At 50.5% G+C, this 26,350-nt stretch overlaps 1 protein-coding gene across 4 annotated transcripts in view; it reads right to left on the reverse strand.

The window, feature by feature from the left end:
* Positions 1-7,944: 7,944 nt before the first annotated feature.
* The window catches only part of SEMA5B (semaphorin 5B), a 125,946-nt gene continuing 107,540 nt past the window's right edge, over positions 7,945-26,350 (reverse strand). For 2 of the 4 annotated variants that reach the window (XM_057503302.1, XM_057503298.1), the window contains 16 exons: positions 26,092-26,305; positions 25,134-25,419; positions 22,791-22,926; positions 21,400-21,607; positions 21,080-21,287; positions 15,008-15,125; positions 14,692-14,873; positions 13,405-13,548; positions 13,062-13,209; positions 12,717-12,942; positions 12,282-12,500; positions 11,630-11,800; positions 11,378-11,527; positions 11,001-11,045; positions 10,360-10,565; positions 7,945-10,114 (listed from right to left, as the gene is read on the reverse strand). In XM_057503302.1, the coding sequence (XP_057359285.1) occupies positions 9,956-10,114; positions 10,360-10,565; positions 11,001-11,045; positions 11,378-11,527; positions 11,630-11,800; positions 12,282-12,500; positions 12,717-12,942; positions 13,062-13,209; positions 13,405-13,548; positions 14,692-14,873; positions 15,008-15,125; positions 21,080-21,287; positions 21,400-21,607; positions 22,791-22,926; positions 25,134-25,419; positions 26,092-26,305 (2,820 nt within the window). In that variant the 3' untranslated portion in view covers positions 7,945-9,955. The remainder of the gene's footprint in view (positions 10,115-10,359; positions 10,566-11,000; positions 11,046-11,377; positions 11,528-11,629; positions 11,801-12,281; positions 12,501-12,716; positions 12,943-13,061; positions 13,210-13,404; positions 13,549-14,691; positions 14,874-15,007; positions 15,126-21,079; positions 21,288-21,399; positions 21,608-22,790; positions 22,927-25,133; positions 25,420-26,091; positions 26,306-26,350) is intronic. The other 2 variants (XM_057503313.1, XM_057503299.1) reach the window with 2 other exon arrangements.

The raw sequence follows: 26,350 nt of genomic DNA on the forward strand, positions 1-26,350 counted from the left end.
TGTTCTCTAAGATTTTACTTTACATATAATAATTGTCAAGATTCAAGTCGCTCTATTGTATCTGATGTTAATAATTATGATACCTCAATCCTGAATAATTTTTAACTCAGATCTCATAGTCATAGGAAATTTTAAAAATTAACATCACAATTCATGTATGTATTTTGGTTGTGGAGAAGTAGGATAGTGTGAACAATAAGAGACTTTCAGGCTTAAAAATATCTTACATTAGGAGAAAATTCTGTGGGGAAGAGGGATGATACACACCTACAAAGGGTAACAAGAACAATGTAAATTTTCTAGTTGTTAAAGTAGAGATCTTCTTGTACTTTTTTTAAATGCTGTGCTTTTAAAATTCTATTAGTTATACTTAAAAGAACAGTTTTATTTTTAAATGGCAGTATTTACAGTATGCCAGAAATTACATCCTTCACAGCTCTTTAAGTTATGATGAAAAAGCCTACATGTCAGCATAAAATTTGTGAGGGTGTAACAAATTTTTCAAGATTCTTTCAGAAAGTATGTGGTAAAAAAAGTCATAATAATTATAATAGCCACTGTGCTACCCCCACAGTACCTCACATGGAAGAACTGGCAGGTGCATGTGAGGCGCTGGCCAAGTGCTGGGTGTGCTCCTCAGAGGACGGAGCTAAGATGCTCATGGAACTGCATCCAGCTCAGCACAAAGGCTGTAGCTCAGGCAAGCAAACATGACTGTGTCGAAGTCCTGTTTTCCCCAAAAGGGAATTTAAAGTAAAGGTCATAAGCCAAGCCAATCTCACACACTGTGTATAGAATCTCCTGGGCAGGGTATTGGGGTAGAAGGAGGTGGAAATGAGCAAGGGCCAAGGGAGAAGGGTTCTGAGCACACCCAGGGATGCCCATGAGCTGCTGTGCTCCTGTGGTTACAAGAATCAGAAACTTACTTCAGCCATCTGAGCAAGATGACACAACTGCTGTGTGGGCTGGAGCTGGGAGACAGGCAGCCACCCCTGCCCGCCCCAGCCAGCCCAGTGCCTCTCGATGGCATCTCTGTGTGTTGGCTCCCTTCTACTACTGCACTGGTCAGTCTCTTCATTCTTCAGCCCAAATGCCACAGCCGAGCTGCCTGGCTTAGGGGATCTCCCTCTGGGCTTTGGGGAATCCTTCATGCCTGTGGCAGGGAGAGACAATAAGTAGCCATCCTCCATGAAGACCAGTCTAATGAACATTGCTTGTCTGAGGGGAGGTGTGGAGGTGAGGGCTGTTTCAGAGAAGTGGGAATAATAGACTTGACAGGACTGTGACTGATGCATCCATTTAAGTGTCATTCTCTGGGCTAGAAGCCTGGTCTTCCCCATGCCTGCTTGTCCCAGGCCCTTCCCACAAATCAAGTTGAAATAATGGCATTTGTATCACTATCTAGAGACCATGGTCCTATACAGATATTAAAATGAAAATCAAGGGAACACAGAAACTTTCTAAGTCCAAAAAGATGCCCTAAGCAGCAGGAGAGACCCTGCTTCTTGCCCAGGTGAAAGTACCAGAAGTCAAGGGTCAGGAGGGGTCACGGAGGAATTCCAGGAACCTCAGGCCTTTTGCCTGAAATAAGGAAAGGAGGGGAAGGAAGGAGGTCATTGCATCCAGGCAGCTTCAAGGCCGAGGATGTTGGGAATCCCTCTGCCCCAAATGTCAGAGATGGTTCTTGGAAGCTCAGCATCACTTGAGGTTAGGCCTCAGAATCCTTCATTATAATGCACTGTCGGCCATTTACACTGATGCTGGAACCTACTTATCCAATTGGCTTTTCAGAGAACAGGGACCCAGGACACAGGGCATGGGACAAAGAAAGTGTGGTGGGTCCTTCATGAGGGTTTGGCCTGGTGTCTGGGGGATGCAGGAAAGAAGGGAGCTCCTCAGGGTGGAGGGACACTAGAATCACCTTGACTGACTCTTTCCCCCAGAATGAGCCCAACTGCTAAAACTGGAGAATTACCTCTGAAAGAGAGAAACAGATAAAATTAGATATGATATGATGTTACAATCTATCAAAATGTTGGATGTCTATACTCTTTGGGCATTTTTAGGAATTAATTCTGCCTAGTTATGGTTGTACACATCCAAGGATAGTCTTTGCAACATTTTAACAACAAAAAAGCCATCTTTAAAGTCCATCATTAGGGATTTGGTTAAATAAATGGTGGTGCAATTGTTAGGGAAAAAGACAGCCATGGAGTTCGTGGGCAGCTGGGGCCTGCAGGCAGGCTCTGGTGTTGCCAGGAACACACACGGCTGCGACAAATGCTACAGTCAATACTGAGTTAAAGTTAAGGCCAGAGCCAGGTATCACCATCTCAGACAAAAACTTCTGGGATGCAAGAATTAATCTGAAATTTCACTCCAAAGAATGAAATTATTCTTATAATTTTGCTGTTAAAATTGCTAATGGTCAAAGCAGATGCTCACTTCACTCAGAACAGTAGAGAAGGCTGATGTTTTTTGGATATTAAATTTCCCTGGAACTTTTTTCTTTTCTCCATTTCTTTACATTAGTCATTCTGTCTAGCTCAAAGATAAAAAAATATTCATCATATGCAATAATTAATATTACATAGTATACATGATTTGGGTTTTTTTTCTGCTTATGAAATGAAGTAGGAAAACTGATGTTCTTTTTTAAAATTCCTTTTCTTAAGATGTGAATTCCCAAATAGGATTTATTCTGGGAAGATAACCTAAACAGAATTAAATGCCAAAAATTAAACATAATTTTTAAAGGTTATTTTGCTGTTTAACATAATACTAGATAGACACCAAACCAGTCAACAAATATTAGAATTATAATTTAACCAACTCTATGTTATTCTGCCTCCACATTATTTAAAATTGTTTAACACCAGTTGACTCACACAAAGACTGTAATGTTCTTCCTAAAGTTATCTAGGTATCATTCTCTCTCAATATCCTTTTTAACTCATCTTTTTCCTATTTGCTGTTTTAATATGCCTGCATGGTTTGAACATAAAATTAGTAGCTTTCACAATCACCAATTATTGTGGCATTTTACTCATTATAATACTAAATGTACATACATAGTTTCAGTGACTAATAGGATTTTAACATATGAAACATAGATTTTCACTTCAAGATTCATCTAGACATTTCTAGCATCATTTATTAACAATAAATCAAAGTGATGCTCCCTGTGCATACCACCGGAGTTGATGTGCTGATTCGATATAATGGTAACTATGTAACCATGACTGCAGTTCAAGCACAAGCTCAGGGGAACTATAAATGATGATGAAGTACACATTCAGCTATTTAGACTTTCAAGAGCTGATGTTTAAGGCCAATTCACAGAGTTTCGGCTAAATGTCAAGGTCAAGGCCCAACTTTGGTGCATGTTATGTACATATACATAATCAGATATACACATGCTTCAGGGAAAGGGAACTTGAGGCCCAGGAATCAAGAATGGGAGACACCTGTCATCGGATTCCTTTTGTGCTGTTCAATTCTTTTCCTCTTCTTTTTTTTTTTTTTTACCCTTTCTATGTATTCTTTTAAAATGCTTGCTAACTATGCTCAGTAAAAACATTAATAGAAAAATATATTAAATGAAAGTTGTGACCTTATGTTCAAGGAGGGAAACACTGGTGGTCAAGGCTGCAGATGGTCGGCAGGAATCCCATGCTACCTGGCTATGCCTGGGAGTGCAGGGCAGCAGGAGCGGGCTAGGGCTGCATGCCGGGGACTCACCCATGGGTGGGCAAGTGTAGCCTTTGTATTTGGGACTGCTCCATGGTGGGCAGAGATGATTAGGCATGTCCAATATGGAAGGGGTGCTGAGTCCCATCAGCCCCTGGACACTCGGGTACAGTCCGGAGAAAATGTTTACCTTTTAGGGTATTTGGAAAGACCTCATGCATAGGGGTGAATTTCCCATTAACTTTCAGAGTCATGTATCTGGACCCTGAGGCTGGAGCCCCTTGTAGTCGAGAGCAGATGAACACAGACATGGAAGTGACACCCAGCCTCCCAAGCACTTCGTGTCCTGTGGGCAGCTCAGGATGAGGAGAGAGGCTTTGCCTAAGTCCCCTCGGGCTGGCCTGTAGGGGTGCCTTGGGGAATCATCAGGGGTGACCTAGTGGTGCAGCTAGAGGCCACAGTGTGACCTGAGCAGAGGGTCAGGCTGGGACAGAAGCAACTGGGCCTTGTGTTCAGGCCCAGAGCTACAGAGACAACCATTTGAAAGACTGTCTTCAGGGTTTGCACCAGGTTTTAGGAACTGATGGGGCTCTAGACCAAGGCAAGTGACCTGTTGTTTGGTATTAATGCCTGGATATCTCGTCTCTACCAGAGGCTCCCCTATTAAAAATTGCAATTCCGTGAGAAAATACTCATCCAGTTGGCCCTTGTGGAAGACATCTTCCCAGGTTATGTGCGAGAACAGGGGGTTTAAGGATTCTGATTCCCCCCAGAAGATGACCCAGCCCTGAGCATGGGGGAGAAGTACCATGTCCAGGCTTTTCCCAAAGCTTTGGGAATCACAGAATTGGGCAGGGACCCTGGGCCCAACCCTGCCAATACATAGGCCAGACAACTGTAACCCAACATGGGGAAGAGACTGATGAGATTCCACGGCTGGTGAGATGCAAAGCCAGAGACGTTGAGCTCTTGGCATTCTGTCCAACACCCATTCCCCCAGCGGTGAGCACTCAGAATGGGCGCCACTGGAATAGGTGTCTTTCTGCTGCTGGCTGTCAAAGCAGGTTTGGGTCAATATCCTCTGTCCCCCAAGACGACATGTACCAAGTCTAACTAAATGTCAGTTTTGAGCGTAGAGGCTGCAGTTGTGCTGTATGACTTTGGAACCAGGGCTTGGCAGCCAGCATCTGGTCGGAGAAGACCTGACCCTCCCCCGGGGCTGCCCTCCTGTAAACAGCACCGCCCTGACCTGGAAGTGTGGGGAGATCATCTCTTTGAGCCATCAATGGGCTCCTAACCTTGGGTGCTTGGGTGTTACATTTGACCTGCTCAGAGACTTGGCTGTGATCAAGCATGCCTGAGACTCTGGGTCTGCATAACAGTCCGCCATTATGGCCAGTTTCTACTGGCCAAGAGAGGAACCCCGTTTTTTCCCCCTTATCCAAACCTCACTTGCTGTGACAGTAGAAGGGTCCCACTCTATTTCCTTCTTTCAGAGAAGTGAACGTCTCTGCCCACACTTTCTTTTTCTCACTGTTAGGTACCATTCTTCCTCTGAGAAGCATAAGAATGTGGGCTCCCCTAAGTCAAATCCCAAACTGGTAGTTCCCCAGCCTGGACTCCCTCTGTCTTTGCTTGTTTAGGGTAACTGCCACTATACAAGGTATGCAGGGGAGAAATGTGTCCCCTAAGTCTACATTCTTGAGATTCATGGTGTTATGAGAGCAGGAGATTCATTACTTTAGGGGCATTCATGCAAAATCAACACAATTCTCATGTTTTAAAAAAATCAGTAGTTCTGACTATGTAAAATATTCAAACATCTGTGCTTCAAAGCAGGCATAGGATTTAGGATCAATTCAAATCTTTTTCAGCAGGAATTGATATATTCTTATATATTTATTTTATTTTATTTTGCTATAGATATATTCTTATATTAAGATCTATAAAGCAATAGGGGAAATATGACCACCTAAGAGAAAGGTACAGAATAACTTTCTTAAAAAGCCAAAATACAAATGGCCAATATGTATAGGGAAGAAATGGTCACTCACTAAATATTTTTAAATGAAAATTTAAACAAGTGTTTTTTGGAGAATGTTTGATATCATGATCTGAGCAATGGATCATGAGTGTATACATATGTCAAAATTCATCAAGTTGTACACTAAGGTTTGTGCATTTTATTGTGTGCAACTCAGAATAAATTTAAAAAAAATAAAGTTGTGCTTTTTTGAAAAGAAAAAAAAATCAAATTGATAACAACACATGGACTGCCTGGGTTGTACTTCTAGCTTCCTCACTGATAGCTGTGACTTTGGGCAAGTCATTCAAATTTATTAAGCCTCAGTTTTCTCATCTATAAATTGGACATTATAGTACCTTCCTCTTAGCATTGTTGTGAGAACTGAATAAGGTGTCAGGGCACAGCATTTAGCACTGTGTTGGAGGGGATAGTGTTAGCAGCATTAGCTATCAGGGTTAGTAATAATCAAATGAGAATTCACTGCAGGTGGGACATTTTCCCAGGTTCCTGCACCACAGAAGCTAAGAGTCTTTACTTCTGGGAATTAGGTATCCTAAGGACATAGTCAGAGATATGGATAAGATCCGTAATAGTATTCTTAGGTAAAAAACAAATACTAAAACAAATGAGAATGGTTCAAATAAATTTTGACAGATTTATGTAGTAGAATCATATTTCAAATTTTATAAGATTAGAGTAAATGTATATAATAGAAATAGAATACATAATAGAAATGTTTTAGGTCAGGATTTCTCAACTATTAAGCAAACTTTTGCAAAGTAATCCTTTTTAGTGGTATAAACAAGTGAAATATGTAAAAACTGAACTTTCTCTCATTCAAGGGAGGGGGCATGTTGTTACCAGGCAAGAGATTGCAAGATGATTCTTTGAAAAAACAAACCAAACCTAGGGATTCTGAACAGATAAGCCAGCTAGTATCTGTGCAACAGACCCACAGTGAAGTTTGCTCATTAAGAAGCAGTGCCCAAGTGTCCAATTGACAGAGCTTGCAGGCAGCTTCTAGTGCTTCACTCTTTTTTTTTTCGGTATCATTAATCTACAATTACATGAGCGACATTATGGTTACTAGACTCCCCCCATCACCAACTCTAGCACTTCACTCTTAAGCAGGAATGGGCAGATAAGGATCATAGACATCAGAGAAAAGGTGCCAACATGAAAGATGGACCAAAACAAGTAAACAGAAAAAGAGGAACTCAATCAATGAAAACAGAGACAGTATATACAGAGAAGAGCGTTTCAAAGACAGCATAATTCTTCAGAATCAGCGAAGATGTTGTACTCAAAGAACAGGATGCAATAAAAGAACAAATTAAATTAGAAAATATGATAGCAGAAAAAAGTAAAAAGATGGAGAGAAATCTGGCTGCTCCAGTTTTACAGTCGGCTGGAAAAGGCAGCTATTAAATAACCCTGATAATCACGGGGTCTATCTCTAAGCTCCCTAGTCATCCAAATAGGCTGCCAGCGCACACCACCTCTGCGGCTGGTAATCCCCATGTCCAGGGCCTCTCTGGGTTAATTTCGAGGGAACATACTTCTTGCCTTCAGGGGAGACAGAGGAGTGATGACCTAGCTTCAGTGTGGAGAGTGAAGACTACCTGAGGGTCTAGCCGAAGCTTATCACACAGGTTTTCAACCAACCCCTCATTTTCAGGCTCCCACCTTAACTCCACCCTCCTTGATATTTTGTTCCTCCAATTTCTGGTTCTTTCTAAAATTGCTTGAGTGCTTAGGTTCGACCTGGATCCACTCCACTGGATGACTGTTGTTCCTTCCTCTGCTTCCATCTTCACGTGTTATGAGATTACAGATACATTGTAGTTTTATTGAAAATAGTGACAGAGCTTTCTTTTTTAATATAACTGTGATTGCATCTTTGGTTTCCTGTATCCTGTAAAATTTCTGCAGTGGAAACTTATTACTTTAGTAAGGAAATGCACACACATGCACAGCTATCTAAGACAGGAAGACCCAAGGAGGCCTGCACCTTCCTGCAGAGCCCCCTCGTCTTCCACACCACAGCTTCCGGACACCATGCACTCATCCGTGGGGCCTCATGCACCTGCCAGAGCTTCCTCATCTCTGGGCCAGCCCTGGTTTGGGAGCAGCCTTTGCTAATCATGCAAGCTAACCTTCACGCAGCATAGCTTCCTTCATGCAGCATAGATTCCTTCGTGCTTCCAAAGTGGTCATGCCTCCAAAGCAACCATTTTTATAAAGAAAATTCTGTGTATGTGTGTGGTGTTTTGCCACAGTATCCACAGCTTTCCTTTCCTGCAGATGCCATTCTAGTCAACAGGGAGTGGGCATTACCTGGAAACTCTCCATTACTGCTTCGTACAGACCTGGCCAGTCTCTCCCCTTGGACATACATTAGTGGCCCTTGTGAAGCAGGCACCCTAGGCCCTCAAATGCCCTGTAACTTCTCTGGCTCTCCCAGATCTTAGAGCATCAAAGACCCCAAGATCTAACATACCTCCACATCCCCCCCACAAGCTCTGGACTCATATAAGGCTAACAGGCACCTAGCTGTGGAAATTCTCCTGTGTCCCCTGAGCTCTCTCTGACTGGGCTCCACGCTGGCCTGAGGACACTGCCATCTCAGTTGTCCCAGTAAGAACCAGGGACTCCAGGACACACGGGGGTGGGTGGGTGGGGAATGTGCTTTTCCTCCTCCTCACCAGCAGGATCACAAGCTGTGCAGCCTGACCTATGAGAAGATTTTGTTAGGAATCCTACGAGAATTGATCCACTCAACTGAGCCAGGAAATTGCTCTCTAAATTTAACATGCCCATCATTCTCCTCCCAAATGGTAGCACTGATTTGGTGGGTTGAGGCTTCAAGGTTATCTTTATTTAATCCCGGAAAAACTATACGGGGCTTCCCCCACCTCACAGGTTTACTCATTTCTAAATCAATTTTGGTTTTATTAAATTCAGCATTGTAAATACCTCCTAAAATAACCCTCATCAATCATCTGCTCTGGACTCACACTTTTCCCCTTTGGAGCTATTGCCTGGCAGGGTGCTAAGGGAACAGACAGAAACCTCTCCTGCAATGATGCCTTTGGTGTATCCTGTGTCCTTACTTGTGAATTTGCTCCTAATCTCTTTCCCAAAAAGGGTTTAGGGCAACATGTGTGTACATATACTCACAAATGGAAAGACACCCACTATTCAAGTCAACCCTACTTGGACCATTTCCTCCAGCCTGAGAAGACCATCTAGCACCTCTCAGGCATCACTCTGATTGATTAGGCCATGCCAAGAGGAGCCCACACACACAGGCACGAAGACAACGTTACATCTGGAGACTGGTTATCATCTTTAATTAATAATGCCACAGTCCGACATCCCTCTTGCTGCTGTAGCAGATGGGATTGCGTGTGTGCGTGCACTCCTGAACAGATGAGAGGCCAGCAGAGACTCCCAAGCAGATCTCAGCCAACAGCTATGTTGAGCAGCATGTAGAAGACAGCCTCCACAGCAGCTTGGAAGCTGGACTCCTGCCTCCCTTTATCCTGGGCCACCTTTCAGGCAAAGCTGCCTGTGCCAGCCCAGATTAAAGGGCTTCTCAGCAAAGATCAGTTTCCAGTCCCCAGTCCTCACCACCTCTGACCACAGGGATGTCCCTGGGCAAAGTACAGACTGCTAGGCAAAGGCAGAGACCTGGGCCAAGCTTGGTCCCCATGCCACACTGGGGCAGCATCACAATGGCCCAGCCCTGGGCAGAGAATCCAGAGCTACCAGGGCCATTTGATTAGTACCTTTCAGAGATAATCAGGATGTAGCCAGGCCCTTCCTGGGGCCAGCCAGAGAGGGGCAGACTTGGCTTGTGATGGCCACACAGGCCACCATTTCCAACCCAAACCTAAGAGTCTGCCTTTCTGTCATCTCCACTCTCCAACTGCTCACACAGCCTTTAGGTCCAGAGTGCAGACATGGCAGGGGAGACCAGCATGGTGGTGGGTCACGAGGAAGCCATGAGAGGCCCGGGCTGAGCTGGAACTGCAGCCATGTGCCAGGCCAAGGCCAGCCCTCTCCCCCATGGTCACTGTCAACGAGAGTTCTCTCAAACCAGATGGGACCCCCACAAGGCCAGGCAGCAAGTTCCTGGCCTAGTGCAGAGGGAGGACACTGAACTGGCTCCACTGTCCCAGCTCCACCTGTTCTGTGCCTCGGAAGCCAAGGAGCCAAGTCCCCAGGACGGTGGTATCAGCTGTTGGGGAAGCACCGTTGTCCAGGTGAGGCCTCAGGCCGGAAGCTGTGTTTGTTCAGTGGGCTTGGGTAGTAGGTGGTTGTGTACACATTGGTCTGCTGCAGTGGGTAGAAGTTGGCTCTGTCATCAGGAATCAGGTTATTCTTGTTCAGGGTCTGTGGGAGAAGAAGGAAGGAACCAGAGAGGAAGGGGTGAAGGGAGAGATGGGCAAAGGGGACAAGCCAAGCATGGAGATCAGAAGGCAGCCAACGAAGGAACATTCTGGGGCTGACACAGTGTCCTGCTCACACCACCACCATTCCCTCCCAAGTGCCCAGCGCAGTTATGCCTTATGCCCTGTTTAGGGCCAGAACCACTGCACCCTTCACCCTGCCCTTTGCTTCTCCCAGAGGGCTCCCACCTTGAACTCCATGGGTGTGTACTTCTCGTTCTTGGGGGTGCCCCCACCCTTGTAGTGCAGGTGGTTGGGAGTGGCGGGATGGACGAGTGTGGACTCCTGAGACTGCCGCTGGCAGTGCTGGCAGGACAGGTACACTGCCAAGGTGAGCAGCCCAGACCCCAGGAAGCAGGAGACACCCGTGGCCACCAGGTGAATGAGACTGAACCCTAGGAGACGAAGAGGCAAGCAGTAAGGAAAAGGCCATTGTGAAGGGGAGAGACTCCCCATTGCCTCCCAAAAGGAGGCACTGAAACAGACGGGAAAGGGCTTTGAGGCCAGAGCCAACAGAAAAGGGAGGCTGGGCAGCCTGCTTCCAGAAGCCTCTCTCAAGGGACCACCTGTGACTTGGATCAGTGGAAGGGACCAGAGGGTGTGCAGTTTTGTGAGTCCTCCTGAATACAGACTTCACCACTGTCTCCTAGTCGGGAGGCATGGCGGGAACTGCCTAGACCCCCTTACATAGTCTAAAGCAGTGGGGTCCTCAATAAGAGTTATGTGTCTGGAGCAAGAAGTGGACACTCCAGATCTCAGGGTAGGTGGGGCTCCGCCTTGAGGATGAGGGGTAGAAGGACAGCAGTGTGAGCGGAGCAGGTCCCTTTTACCTCCACAGCCAGTCACCTCCTCCACGCTGGAGGCAGGCAAGATCACTGCAGGAAGACAAGTGGAGAGGCTGTTAGCAACAGGGAGGAGGGGAAAGGGGCTCCTCCAGGGCTACGTGTGCTTCTGGGGAGACCCCTGGGTCAGCACTGAGCTGTGGGACTGGGCCTGGGGGGCCTCCATTCCCCTGTCTTGACCTAGACCCGACCTCGAAGGAGGGTCAGCCCCTTCGCCGGAGGAGAAGTGGCAAAGGCCCGAAGTGTGGGCACCTCCCCCTGATGTTTCATCCTGCACCCTCCCTCCAGAATACTTCAGAAAGGAAAGGAGGTTGGGGGCTCAGGGAGGGAAGGGCTGGTGTGAAGGTACAGGCTCGAGGACCTACCGGGAATTTCACTGTAGGGGCAGGGGCGGTTCTGGCTGCCGTTCCCAGCACAAGTGCTGGGCCCTGGAACGAGCTCCTCACAGCGCCGGCTGCGGCTTTGGACTCCGTCCTCAGCACATGAACTCCACTCAGACCACAGCGACCAGCCTTCTGTGGGTGGTGGGTTGGGATGCGGTTAACTGCCCTGGGAGCCCCTAGTTGGGGTAGGTGGGCTCCATGGCGCTCCCAGCCCCTGCTAGATGCACTCAGTACCTGGGCAGGCCTGTGTGGCACACAGTGCCTCCTCCGTGTGCAGCCCGAGACAGATATCCTCGCCTGGGGAGGGTGCGGGGCTGGTGCAGGACCGTGTGCGTTGGTAGTGGCCGCCACCACACGAGGCTGAGCATGGGGACCATGACGTCCAGCAGGACCAGGCACCCCGCACTGCAAGGGGAATGGGGTGTGTGAAGGAGCGCTGCAGGAGTAGGCAGCCCCCAAGACAGTTTTCCGCTCCATCCCAGCCTAGGCCACTCTGCCCTGGGTTACACCGACCTTAACAACTGCCCCACTCCCACAGCCCCCTGTTCAGGAGTGCTCCTATCCCCTTGGAGGTGGCAGGGGGAAATGCAGGCTGCAGAGGAGACCTCAAAAACCAGCTCCACCTCAAATCATGCTCCTTACCTGGCTAGCCCATTAGGGAGAAATAAGTGATGCAGAGGGTGGGCAACAGGCCCTGATGCACGGGAGTAGCTACCGTGTCCTTGATAAGGCAACAAAATGCTCTGGGACTCCTTGCACATAATTGGCAGGGAGAAGAGGGCCCTGGGGAATGACGTGTAGCTTGGATAGGCTTGGGCATCTCCTAGATAGGGGACGCTGGGGACGGGGTTTTCTCTGGGCCAAGATTTCCCAGGCGCAGGGTTACCTGGACAGGCCTGGGGGTTGCAGTCCTGGTACTCATTGGCGTCGCCCACGCAGGGCAGGCCCCCGTTGCGGGGCTCCGGGTTGGTGCACGTTCTCTTGCGGAAGCGGAAGCCCAGCTCGCAGTCGCGGGAGCAGGACGACCACGGGCCCCAGGCCGCCCAGCCCCCACTCACTGTGTGCGGGGAGGTGACCCCGTTGCGCAGGAGATCCTCCACCAGGGCTGGGGGTGGGGGGTCTAGCCTCAGCCATGAGTGCCCCCAACAGGCCTTCTTACCCAAACCGCGCCTGCCACTGGCTGCCCCCAACCCTCAGATCCCCCGCTACCGGCTCTCATTCCCAGCACCCCCCCTTCCGCCCTCACCCGACACACACACACCTGCCCATCGCTCTGGGCCTGGGAAGGAGGGTGGCGGGTGGGGAAGGCGCGAGGCAGTACCGTCTGTGTCGCAGGCTCCCGAGCCGTCCGCTGGGCAGGTTCTGGTCTCGGTCCGCCTCCTGCCAAACTGCAGGCCATGGGGGTCGGGCAGGGGTGCGCGGCACGTGAAGCGGAAACGCTGCTCCTGCCGCGCCCCGCCCTGAGTCACGTTCACAGGCAGCCACGGCGTCCACGGCGTGTTGCGCCGCACCTCGGGGCAGCCCTCTGGGTTGCACGTCTTGAACTCCTTCGAGATGGGAGCGGGTGCTGCTTCATAGCCATGCAGCCCCATCCCCGGCCTGCCCTCCCCTCAGCTACAGGTCTCCTGTCCCGCCGCCCGCCATGCGCCCTCGCCCCGGCCCTCACCACGCCGCAGCCGGGGCAGGAGTTGCCGTTCTCACAGGCTCGATGCCGCGACTGCACACCGCCTCCACAGTTGTTGCTGCACTTGCTCCAGGAGCCCCAGGACGCCCAGAAGATGGGCACAGGACACGGTGTGTTCTCGTTACAGAACCTGGGGGAGTAGGGTTTGTGGGGGCAGTAGTCAGCACTCTAGGGAGCAAGCACCCCCTTCCCTAACAAAAGGTCACTGGCAGTGCAAGCCTGGAAAGGACAAAGGTCCACTGGATCATCTGAACCATCCAGGCCACTTTCTAGAGGGCCTGGCAGGTCAGGAACCTCACAGACTTCCAGCCAGACCCTAGCTCACCGCTCCTCCCGGCTCTTGCCCACGCAGATGCGGCCCCCATGACGGGGAGCAGGGTTGTTGCAACTTCGCTGGCGGACCTGGAATCCAATCCCACAGGAGGTGCTGCACAGGGCCCACGACGACCACGGGGTCCATGCCCCATTCCTGGTGGAGTCGAGGGGACAGAGACAGATGACCTTTTGAGTCCTGGCTTCTCAGATCTAGTCTACATCTGTGCAGGTGGAATTTGTCTTGTTGTAAGGAAGTGCCAGACAGTGACACAGAAAGTATCAGCTCCTAATCTGGCCCTCTCAGGCAGACTCATTCATCTCTTCGTTTGTTCATCCACTCCTCAAACATGTATTGAGAGCCTTCTTCCATGTATCAGGCTGTGCCCAGGCACAGAGAGAGGACATGGCCTCTACTCACAGGAGTAAAAGGACACATTCTCTAGAGAAGGCTTTTTCCAATTGCCTTTTCCAATCTGCAGTCTTTGTGTCAACCCCTTTGGCCACCTCTTGTGCTCAAACCCATGCTTTCTCCCTATTACACCACATGCTTTGTTCCAACCTCGGTCACTATGGTCTGTGTTGACTCTAATTTTCAAATTCTATTTCTACCACTTACTGGCTGCCTAAGCTTGGGCAAGGTACTGAAACCTTCTGTACCTTATAATGCTCTTATCTTTAAAGTAAGGATAATGATCACATTCCTACCCACGAGGTTGTTGTGACAGTTGAATTAATAAATTTATACAGAGCTAAGTTATTGTAAGAGTGTCTAGAACTACAGTTTAGTAATTAGGGAGTCCCTGGGTACTAGGAAGTAAGGAAGCACTTTTTATGTAGTATCTCATTTAACTTTCCCACCAACTCTTGGGGTGGGTACTTAACCCTCATTTAGAGAAGGTCAGGGTAGTTAGGTGGCTTGACCGATATCACACCTCCAGACAGATGCAATCCAGGATTGGTGCCAGGTCTGCCTGTTTTATCACCATCCCATGCTGTGCTCATGTTTGCTACGGGAAAGACTTATGGAAGCTAGTCTGCCCTGGGGTGCCTCCCATGCCTGTCCAGACTTTCTCTTGGTATCAAGAGCCCCACAAAGCAGCACCTTCCCTCCTGTTAGAGTGGGAAAACCCCAAGGCTCATGCTGTCTGCCTCAGACTTCAGCCACCTGTCCAGTCTCCTGCACAGCCCTGAAGGGCTTCCGTCCCTTAGTGAGAACATGGCTGGGGATGCCCCATTTCCTCTATCCCCCCGAGCCAGTCCAGGGCAGCCACTGTGCAGGTCCGGTATCCTCACATACCTGGAACAGTTGGCAATGTGGATGGCTGGCCCCAGGCAATCTCGGCCCCCACAGCGGGGTCGGGGGGAGTCGCAGGCTCGCGCCCGACACAGGCAAGAGCCTGAGTCGTCCCCATCTAAGTGGTCACATGGTTGCCATGGTGACCACTGGCCAAAGCCCCCATCCTGAGTCACATTCCGCACCTGCAGACACACATCGGGGCAGGACCCTGTCAAACAGGCAGGGGTAGGAAGGCATGAGGTCCCAGGGGGTGTGGGGAGTCACAGCCTGAATTGGGGGAAAAGGTCCAGGATGGGTAGCATGAAGCGGTTCTCACAGGACATGCTGTGATGCTCTGGGTCCAGAGGCTCATGTTGGCGCTGTCCTCAAGCGAGCTGCAACGCTGCTGCTTCCCGTCCCAGCCGCAGTACGGGTCCCGGGCCCCCAGGCATGCCCTGCCAGACAGACATCCTGAGACCGAAGCCCACCAGCCTCCCAGCCTCACCGGCATCCCAAGAACTACCTGGCTGCTCCTCTCTAGTCACATTTTTCCATCCCGTTGCCTTCCATAATAATACTTAAGTTCATTGAGCACATACTGTGTGCCAGGCATCATTTTAAGCACTTTACAAGAATAAACTAATGTAACACAACAACCCAGTGAGGAAGCTACTGTTATACTCATGTTCTATGAAAGAAACCCAGAGGGCTGACCAAGGACTCAAACGTCCCCCTTCAGAGCCCACACACTTCACCTTGCCTTCCCTGAGTCTGGGCATCCCACACTCCTCATCGAGGCCACAGGAGAGGATGTGGTGAACAGAAATCCAAAGACGTAGTACCTCCCTGCCCAACACTACAATTATATAGAGTCATAAAACATTGGTGATGGAAAGGACCTAGAGATGATCTGGTCTGGCGGTTCTCATCCCTGGCTGTACCTTAGAATCACTAAAAATTTTAAAAATTCTGCCTCTGCCCAAGAATCTCAGGATGGGGAGGTTTTTAAAAGTTCTAGGGTGGTTCTAATGGGAGCCAGGTTGAGAAACACTAGGATCCATAATACAACCTTTTCATTGTACAAAGTAAGAAACAGTCATAGAGAAGGGAGGACAAAGTCCCCCAGGATCACACAATTGTACATAGCAGAGTGGGGCTTGAACCTAGAGCTCCCCCGCCATGCTTCCTCCACCAACTCTCCTGCCTCCGGCTAGAGGCTGTGTCTGACTTCACACACTGAGTAAACATGGGCCCATGCCGCAAAACGTAGGCGCAGGTTCAGGGGACACCTGGGCATAGTCCAAGGTCACCCAGGGCATCCACACGTGTGTTTGTATTTCTCAGTGGCAGGAATCAGATTCCAGTGTGTCAACATCATGAGAATGAGCTCAGGCTTCCAGGAAAGGGGTCCCTATCCCTGGCCTCCCTTCCCAGGCCCCCAGGGCAGGTCCACCTGCAGTAACCCAGAAAAGGTAATGGTTCACACACAAGCGCATGCGCCAAACGCCTCTACTTTTCATATCCTAGGGCTCCTCTCTTCCCCTTCCCTTTCTGACTTATTCATTGTATTATTTACAGTTTTGAACAAAAAAATTAAATCTCTACTAGGAAGACTTCACGGAAGAGAAAAAGAGTATGGGAATTACAAAATCAGGATTTGCTGTCCATTGCGAAGTAAATATCAGATTCTGGGGCCTGAAGGAAGTTTTCTCCAATACCCCGAGAACCCACTGCCAACCTCAGGGGATATCCTGGGTCCCTCCTGCCCTGTTTTCCCAGCTTCTGCCCCTCTGGCCAGGCCTGGCTGCTCCACAGCAGTGGGCCTCCTGGACAGGGTCTGGAGAGAACACTGGGAGCTGGGGCAGAAACTGGAGGTTCCGAGCTCAGCAGGCTTCGGATGGAGGAGGGCTGGGCCGCAGAAGGTGTGGGAGCCCCTGCTCTGACGTGAGCCTGCAGAGGATTTTCCACGGGCTGCAGGGGCCAAGGATGCTGAGCACTAAAGGGATACACAGAAGAATCAAGGGGTTGCCCCTGCTTTGCTGTCTCCAGGATTGAATCTTTTTTTCCCCCCTGAAGCTTCAGGGAGAGTCAGGTGAGAGTGGGGTTCTTTATTTTCAGTGAATTAAGCAGATCAAGTCAGGCTCCGGAGAGAAAAGAGGTTATATTAGAGACCTCACAAAGAAAATGGTGGGGCTTCCCCTTGTCACCTGAAGTGGAAGAAGGCAATGCTGTCCCTTGCTCTGGCAGCCCATGACCTCATAGGAGGGCCCTCACTGACACTTGGGGTTTCAATAGGAGAGGCACCAGCAAGCACACTGGCCCACCAGGAATCCAGAACACTCACTGTTTCTATGTCAAGGACAATTCGTGTAAACTACAATATAAGGGTGCTCATATTTTCATCTGGGATCAATGGTTTAATTTGGGACTGTTTCATGAGCAGAATGAATTAGACGAGACATCATGGGATGACCACAACACATGGGCAAAGTAGTTCCAGCAAACTGTGGTTTGGAGATTCTGCTCACTGGCTGACAATTGGGCCACATTTGTTGTCAGCAAATTCAACCAATCAGAACTCAGTAAAGCCCACTCCTGACTGGAGTCCCCTCAACTTTCAGAAAGGGGTGTTAGACTTCAGAAGCAGCTGATGTGGCATTTTATAAGAAACATAAATTAAGTGAACAAAAAGGAGAATGAGCCATGACTAGTGATGAGTAGTAATAATAAATAAGATTTTATCTATCAAGAACAAAATCTGCCAGTAAAGAAAATGGGTAAGAGCAGAAAATTTAAATTGGTTTACCCAAGATAAAAGCAGAAGATTCTTGAGGAATGCAATATGCCTCATGCTACTGCTTTCATCCAGGGCCTAACCAGTTCTAGAACAGTTGTTCCCAGTCTTGACTGCAAATTAGAGTCTCCTGAAGGATCTTCTAAAAAGCTTAGGCAAACAAAACAAAAAACCCGCCCGTACCTGGGCCTTTTGGACTGGAGTAGGTCCAGGCCCTGGAAACTTTTTAACACTTCGCAGGTGATTCTAATGCACACCTGAGAAATGCTGCTCCAGGGCCACATTCCTCGGGGTTCCCAGACCAAGACATGAAGTGCTTTGTCTTTCCAATCCACAATAAGAAAGGAGAGAAGGCAAACACAGAGTAGATGCTAGCCCCAGCCCCCACTCAGGCTCCCTTATCCTCAGTTCTCCCAGAGAAGAAGGGGGAGATCAGATTCTCCACAGACACACCTGCCTGCCTGGGCCCTGGCCTTGGCCACCTGAGTGAGCCCATGAGACTCCCCTGGGGCCAGCACCTGAGTTCTCTGCTTCTCCACATTCCCTGCTTTTGGCCAAAGGCCCCTTTGAGGCCTACAGAACAGGGGACGTTCTTAAGAAAATTGAAGCTCCAGGAGTCAAAGTGTGTCTGACGGCAGGAATGGAGGGCAGTTTAGAGTTCCTTTCATAAAAACAGTCATTAGACCAGTAACATCTCACCATGCCTTGTCTACTGCAATGTCTCAAGCAGCCATCACCAGAGGGAACGGGTTCATTCCATAGGCCCAGGGGCAGGACAGAGATGGATGGTGGAAGCTGCAAGCAAGTGGATTCCTGTGCTGTGTAGCAACAGCTCTCGCAATGGGAGCTGTCCAGCATACAGCTCAGGAGCCAGTGGCCATTACTTAAGATGGCACAGGGAGGGAGGTCAGGAGGAGATACTCTGAGCTTCCTTCCTGAGTGAACCTCCCTCTAGCACAGCATGAAAGGAATGCTGAAAAAAGGCAGGAGGTGGTTCATGCATAAAACCCCGGCCTTGCAGAGAGCCAGTGAGTGGTTCATTCCCTTTGATTCCCCTCCTGTGAACCCTGGTCTCTCCTGCTAGGCCAGGGTCCTGGTCATGCCCCATGAGACCGATATTTGTCTGAGTGAAAAGAGGGGACCTGGATTCTGGGCAGAGGAGGAGGCCTGAAGGGGCCTCTGCTTTTCCACCCTTATCCTCCTGCCAGCTTTGGAAGGAGCGAGGAAAAAAACATGAAATATCTAACCTAGGTAAAACCCTGTGACAGCCCACCCCACAACAGCACAAATTCTGATACAGTGTGACAGGCAGCTGACTCCCAGACTCTGGAGTGCACAGTTTGGTGGCTGCATGGGCTCACTCTGGACATTTATTAACTTTGTGATAATGAGACCTCACATTTTACATGTTTAGATCTGCCTGTAACTTTAGGCAGGATTTTTCACTCTTTTCATCAAGATTATCCCAATCTCAAGAAACCAAATAGAATGAAAGTAACAGACCCCAAACTGACCTCTTTCTACCTTGCTGTTCCACCTGGCCATGCTATGCAACCTCCCTGTCCCCTCTCTGCAGCACTGTGGGACTGGGGAAATGTCCCAGCATCCCCTTCATCTCGTTGCACTGTAGACCCTGTTACTTTATATCTGGCCCAGAGCCACACTAGCTCCTGCTGGCTGCTCATCTGCCCCATGACCATGCTGCTCCCCACTGTGTGACTGATCTTTGTCAAACACCTAGTCACACTGCCTATAACTTCACTCTCCAGCTCCAAGACCACATCATTGTCCACAGTCACAGGATTCAAGTCAAAAGGATTCAATCCCTTGGCATTCTCAGCTGGCCTCAGTGCACTTCCCAGTCCCAGTCTCCACTCTGCTCCAACCCCGACTTCCTCTCAGGCCAAATAATCAACTCTAGGATCATGTGCAAGCCACTTTGTGTCTTGGGCTGGGCACGGTCCCCTGGTAGCGTACAAAGAATACAGGGACACTGGGTTTGCCTTCAGGGATTTACAACCTCTTAAACAATGAAGTCTATGTGAAAAGTTTAGCAACAACACGAGATATGGAGGACACCCTGTCCCAGATAGCCTGTGACTCATTGCCAAGCAGACTCCAGAGAGCCCAGGAGGCTGGAGGGCTCCTAAATGCATCTCTGGACATAACCAAGGAATAAGGACACTAGCTACCATTTACAACTCGCTCGACTAGGCACTTTATGAATATTATTCCCAACCCTTAGAATTCTGCCACAAGTAAATATCCTTTGCTCTATCACAATTTCCCCCTCTTTTCCCAGTGAAAATGCTCAAAAGGTTAAGGAACTTGGTCAGGATCATACAGCTGCTAGTAGATGATGGAGCTGAGTTGAAACTCCAGGTGTGTCCAATTCCACCACACAAGTCCCTCCCTCTATACCCCACTGTCTCTCCCCATGTGTCAGATACAGGCCAAAGCTTCTCTCCCCAACCAGACATCTAGAGCTCTGAGGTCAATGAAAAAATGCCAAGCCTATTTCATCTTGCTTCTCTCCTCTTTCACTGATGGTCCTGCAATGGCTTTGCGCATGGTAAAGCTTAGTAAATGCTCAGTGTTTTGCTGATGGAGCTCTGTGCCGGGGCTGAGAGCTTGAGTGTCCGTCCACCTGCCGCCCTCCCCCTCCTCCTCCCTCCTGCCACCCGGGACCATCTAGCCTTCTTCTCTGCTCTCCAGCCTTCTGCCCAGCTCCCAGCACAGCCCACTGGGGTTGCAGAATGACCCCTGGCAGCAGGGCTACCATTTGTCTCCCAAATCTCGAGGACAGATGGGCCCAGCCAGGAGGTCTCTGTGTTGCAAAGGCCACAGGAGCCCTTGTGACTGTGGCTCTGCCAGCAAAGGCAGCTTTTGATTATTTCAAACATGAGGCGGTGCAGCTCGGGGGAGCCTCATGTGTCAGAGTCTGAGATACATTTCCATTTGGCTTTGGAATAGGTTTTGTTTTCCCCCTTAAATGCCAGTGTCGTTGTTGCCAAGTCTGTAAATCCACTGGAAGCTAAGATATGGAGAGCTGATCTCAAAAGCAGTTGGAAAGGGAATGCAACTTCTCCATACAGTTCCTCACCTCAACCCCATCCAAGCCAGGCCTCTCTGCCTCTTCTAAGTCAGGAAGGAAAAACAAAGCATCATCCCCCACCTGCCCCCACATCTGGGTATTAAGTGCCGTGGGTTCAGAGATAAAGCCCTCTCTCTGAATCAAAGAGACTGAGAATAAATCATGTGGGCTAGAGATGGCTGGCAGGCCCTAACTGTGGGGCTGACAACAGGGATAACAACAGCCACCATCATTTGCTAAGCACATACGTCCCCCAAGCAGTGATAAGTGGTCTATGTAGACTATCCCAATTAACCTTCACAAAACCCTGCAGACATTTTATGAAAACGAGACCAAGGTTCAGTGAGGTTAAGCGACTTGTCCAAAGGCAAACTACCAGAGACTGCCGGGACGCCACCCCCGCGCTACAGGACTCCAAAGCCCCGCCTTGGCACCACCTCCCAAGTGCGATTGGCGGAGATCTGCCTGGCGCGGCTGGAGGCCCGCCCTCCGCGCCCCGCCCCGCGGCCGCGCCCGCTCACCCCTGGCTGCGGTAGGCGGCGCACCGCTCCAGCGGGACGCGCAGCACGCCGTCGCTCAGCCCCACGAAGAGCGCGCGGGCGCTGTGCAGGATGCGCAGACTGCGCAGGGGCTCGCGGCGCCCGGGGGGCAGCACCTGCAGTTCCTCCAGGTAGCAGCCGCGGAGGCTGCGGCTCGTCGTGGACAAAGCCTTCAGGATGGTGCCCGACTCTGGAGGAGCCAGACGAGAGAGTGGCTTTGAAGGTTCCGGAACCTCACAGCCCAGCCCCCGCTCCCCAAACCCCTCCCCACCAGGAGCCGAGGCTGGGCGGGGAGGGCTCACCTGTGCCGATGTAGAGCACGTGGTAGAGCGTGTCTTTGGCCTGCACAAGGTCCACCACGAGGTGTGAGAAGCGCACGCTGTCCTGCGTGACGCAGGGCTCGGGTGTCACCGGCTGCACAGCCTCGCTCATCAGGAACAGGCGCTGCGCGTCCTGCAGGCTGCGCTCCGTCAGGTTCCCGTTGGGGCCCACCTCAGGCAGGGTGCCGCACTGCCGCAGGGACGCGGGTCACGCGAGTCCAGCCACCCGGGCTGCCGCGATCCCCTCTCCTCCTCCCTCCTCATCCAACCCAGGGGGCCACAGGCAGACTCCGATTCTCCAATCCCCGCGCCCCACCCCCAACATCCCCACTGGGTCCCCTGCACCCACTTCCACGGATAGGTGCCTCTTTTTGGGTAACAAAATGAAAATGAGGCTGGGAAGATGGCGAAGGAGGAACTTGCCGCATTTGAATGAGGATAGGGAGATGAAAAGGGGGCTGGATTATCCAAAATCGCATCATTTGAGTGTGGCTAACAAAGTGTCCTGTGATTTTATGCTGTTGCCCCTCCCCCATGTTGTACCAAGCCCTGCCTCCCCCTCTCCAGTGCCCTCACCTGCTTGGAGTTCTTATGCCTTCTAAACCAAAACTGGAAGGCAACTTCCATTTATTGACCACCTGCTACATTACAGGCATGGTGTCAGGTATATATCAACCCTGGCACATACCTCTGAGGACAATGGTATTGTCCCTATCTGCTAGATAAGGGTGAAGAGACTGAAGAAGGGTGGATGACTTGACCAAGGTCACCCAGAGAGGGGGCTAGATCTGGGTCAGGACTGTTCCACCACATAGCAGAGGGTGTTCTGTGTTCCATACTGCCCCCTGGGCAGGAAGTTGGATTTGAAAGTCAGCCATTGGCAGCTTCCTGTGCCCCATAGCTTGTTCCCCCCTCTCCATCACAGCACTGGGGATGCTTACGTTGCCCGTGGCTGGGCCCTGACCTCTCCTGGCACTCACACTCTCCAGGCATCTGTACTCATGCTGGGTAGACCGCAAGCAAACTCCATCTAAAATCCCTGATTCTGTCCAGAAGCCTGTAAATGCTCCTCTGGTTTCCTAGGCTGAGAAGGGCTAAGGCCCCACCTTCCTGCCTCCCTGGAGGGGTGGAGTCACATTTGGAGATGGCTCTGTGCATGCTTCTTTGCTCTGTGTTCCCCACAACTTTCCCCTTCTTGCTTCACAATTTTGGAGGTTACCCTCCACTTAGGGAACCATCTGGACCCTGTAGATGAGTGCAGACCAGCAGGGACAGGTTTGGTGTCTGTGCTGAACAGTTGGAAATCAGCTGATGGCCCCTAGTCTAGTGGGAGGCAGTGTGTGAGGAGAGGGAAAGGGGGCAAGAAGCTGTACCTGGAAATTGGGGATGGGGTTGGCGATGGGGAGCCAGGCAGCCCTGGGGTTCTCCTGGTAGCGAAACGGGCCATTGAAAGCCTGGGAGATGGCACTGAGGTTGAAGGCGCAGACAGCAGAGGCAGCGATGCTGTTTCTGAAAGGCAAGAGATGGTGGGTTGCTGCCCTTCCTGTGGGCATTCTTAAATCCCACAGCCAGCTGTCAAGTCATGGCATGGCACAGCTCCAAGGATTATTAAGCACCTGTGATGAGCCAGATGCCTTCCTCACCAAGGGGGTGCCTCAGAGGAGGAGACAAGGTCCTCACACTCTGGAAACCCTCGGAGAAGGGCCCACGGTGAGAAGCACAGGTGGGTCCTTCTGTGTAACTTGCTCATCCCCTTCCCTTCTCCAGTGGGAGGCTCAAACAAAGTCAGTGCTTTTCAGACATTTTAGTCCATGGCCTACTTAAGAAATAGATTCTATATTACAGCTCAGTATAACACACATACACATCTGCAATGAATTTTCATGAAATAATACCCTACTAAATACATGCTGATATTTTTATTCCATTTTATTCTACTTATTTTTTCTTTTTTAAAAAACTGGTTATCAAACCACAATTCACGCCACAGCCCGTAACACCCTGAGCCAGATAACCTCTAAGACCCGCTCAGCCACAGAACCAGAGGTTTCTATGAGTTTGGTGTGAACGGTTCTGAGATGACAACACCGCACCAAATGTTCCCAGTTCTGTTCTCTGCATTTAGTCCCTCTCCCACTGTGTCCGTTTCTGTCCCCTCTGCCTGCTGTCAGCCCCCACTGTCTCCTCCTGAGCTCTGCACAGTCCTCACTGGTGGTCTCCCTGCAGGCTGTCTGGTCTCTAATCCATTCTCCACACAGACTGCACATGTCCAGGTGCACATCCAAGCACGTCTCTGGCCTGCTCCAAGCCCCTCAATGATTTCTCTTTACTATTGGGATACAGATCTACACCCTTAGAGTAGTCTACAAGGCTTCAGGACATAATCCTCCATGGTCCAGCCAGCCCTGTAGCCTCCTTGCCCTCTAGGCTCCTGCCACGCTGGTCTCCACTCAGTTCCTCAAACACTTCTACCCACTCCAAAGCTTTGTGCATGTTGTTTTCTCAGGCTGGAAGGTTCCTCTCGCCTGGTTGAGTCCCACTCATTCCAATAGATGTCACTTCCTACAGGAAATCTTCCCTGTTCACCACCCCTTCATACTGCCCTTTTCCTTTGCAGCATTTGTAACAGTTAAAACTGGGCATTTAATAACCACCCTCTCTAGAATGTAAGCTCTTTAAGGGCAGAGCCAGGTCTAGTCTTGCTGATTGGTACCCACATCATGGTAAGCACACCTAGTATGGAGAAAGCACACAATACATAAACGGTTTACAATCCACACTAATGTTGCCATTTTCCCTGATGCCTCTCCAGTAGCTCCCACCCCTTCCTCACAGCTGCCCACCTTCTGGTGCTGACTGCGGGGCTGGTCAGGAAGTCCCAGCTCTCAGCAACCAGCCTGTGTTGGCTGCACTGCTTGCTTGTCCCCGGCGAGGATGGCCTCTCTGCCCCTGCTTTCCAGCTCGCTGTCATCCCTGCCCAGCCCCTCAGACTGTCCTTCCTGCAGCTACCCTGGACCTCATCCAATTCCTGCTACCTGCAGCCAAGGTAAGCAAATGCCACTCTATGGCTCACATGTTTCTAGTGTTCTTAAAGAAGCCCTGCATCCTGGAATACAGATGTGTTCCTTGGTCTCTGCTGCGCATTCAGCCTTCTCTACATGCAAAGCACCTGACTGGGTCAGCCTTTACACAGGGAGGCGGTGGGAGGAAGGCCCTCATGAGCTCCCAGAGCGCTACCCTCCCTTACACCCAGGAAACAAAAGGGGCTCCCATTTCCAGCCTGTACCTTCCAGTGCAGTCAGGATTGCCAGAAGACTGCTGGTTAGGGTTAGCAGGACCATGGAGTCCTGAGGTTGGAGGAGACCATTAGAGAAGGATCAGCTCTGAGCCTGCCCGTCGAGGGCTGCTACTGGGCCCTCTGGGGCTGCCACCCTTCATCTAGGCCACTTCACTTTCAGCACCAGCTAGTTCTTCCTTCATTGAGTCAAAATCCAGCTCCTTTTACTGTCTTCATATCTGGCCTAGGCCTGCTCCTCACAGCGACCCAGAGTAAGTGCTTACCATCCCAGCAGCTAGAAACAAAATCCTCAGGTGACCCGGGGCAGAAGGCATGAAAATCCCCACTTTACAGAAAGAACCAAGGCCTCAGAGAGGGACTTGCCTGACCCCACTAGGCTGCAAGGCCACAGACAAGGTGGCAGAGGGCAGGGACTCACACGTTGGTGGTGAAGACCCCGTAGATGAGGTCCTGCTCGGGCAGGTGGAAGGCACTCTGCAGCTCGTTGTAGTAGAAGGGGACCTCACCAGGGCGGGAGCAGTTGAGCCGGGCCTTCATGAATGTGGTCCACGTGTCCTCCAGCAGGAAGCGGCCCCCCACATCATTCTTGCATACTCGGGCCACCCGAGAATACACGGTGCGCCCACAGTCATGCTCCACAGCATTCTCCCGCAGGAAGAAGTATGCAAACAGCCCAATATCGTAGGCCGCAACGAAGTTTGGTTCTGGCAGGCAGAGAGGGGCAAGGGGCGGATTGGGCCAGGGCAAAGGGGGCAGAGTCAGGAGTACGCGACTATTTCCATTTTCCCAGATGGGCATCCTGACACCCTGCCATTCCCCGACTGCATCACAGATTGGTGACCTGGGGGCTATAACTAACCCTGTTCCCACCTCCAATACAGAATGCAGTTATAATAATAGTTAACATGTATTACTGGACACTCACTGTGTACCAGACACTGTTATAAGTACTTTATATGGTCCTCTTACCAACCTATGAGGTCAGTACTATGCTATGATTAGCCCCGTATCACAGATGAGGACACTGTGGGACACAGAGGCCAAGTACTTGCTTAGCCAGTACTGGTCAGTGGAGAAGTGGGGCTTTAACTCCAAGGGACAGCAAACTCACCACCCTCCCCAATCTCTTCTTTTCCAAAACCTTTTCTCCTAGTCAATTCCTAACTCTTTCTCTTCCCAAAGTCCTCAGGGCATCTGTGATTTCATCCGGGGTCCATCTCTGGTTCTTGGCAAACATCTGCCTCACTCTGGGCCTCTTGATGAAGCCAGTGTGAGCCCTTTCGGAGGTTGGGCAGGAAGAAGGGTTGATGGGGGTTAGGGCAAGCTGGCTGGGTCCACACCAGGGGAACCTCCCCCCGGGGACTCTGCCTTCTTACCATTGAGCCACTTGGAGTTATACTGGGCAGTGCGAAGTGGTGGCCCACTGCCCAGGCTGCGGTAGATGGCAGGGTCCCGGCCTGAGAAGTCAATGACTGTGGCTGCATAGAGCTCCCCCTGGGAGGAGACGACAGCGGTGGAGTTGTGGCGCGGGTCATAGGGGCAGCGGGCCACACCGTTGATCTTCTCCACAGTCCGGCTGAGGTTTCCCACCTGGGGACAACAGAAGATGAGGGCACATTTCCAGGAGATCCGGGG

The sequence above is a fragment of the Manis pentadactyla genome, chromosome 1 (assembly GCF_030020395.1).
Source record: "Manis pentadactyla isolate mManPen7 chromosome 1, mManPen7.hap1, whole genome shotgun sequence".
NCBI lineage: Eukaryota > Metazoa > Chordata > Mammalia > Pholidota > Manidae > Manis > Manis pentadactyla.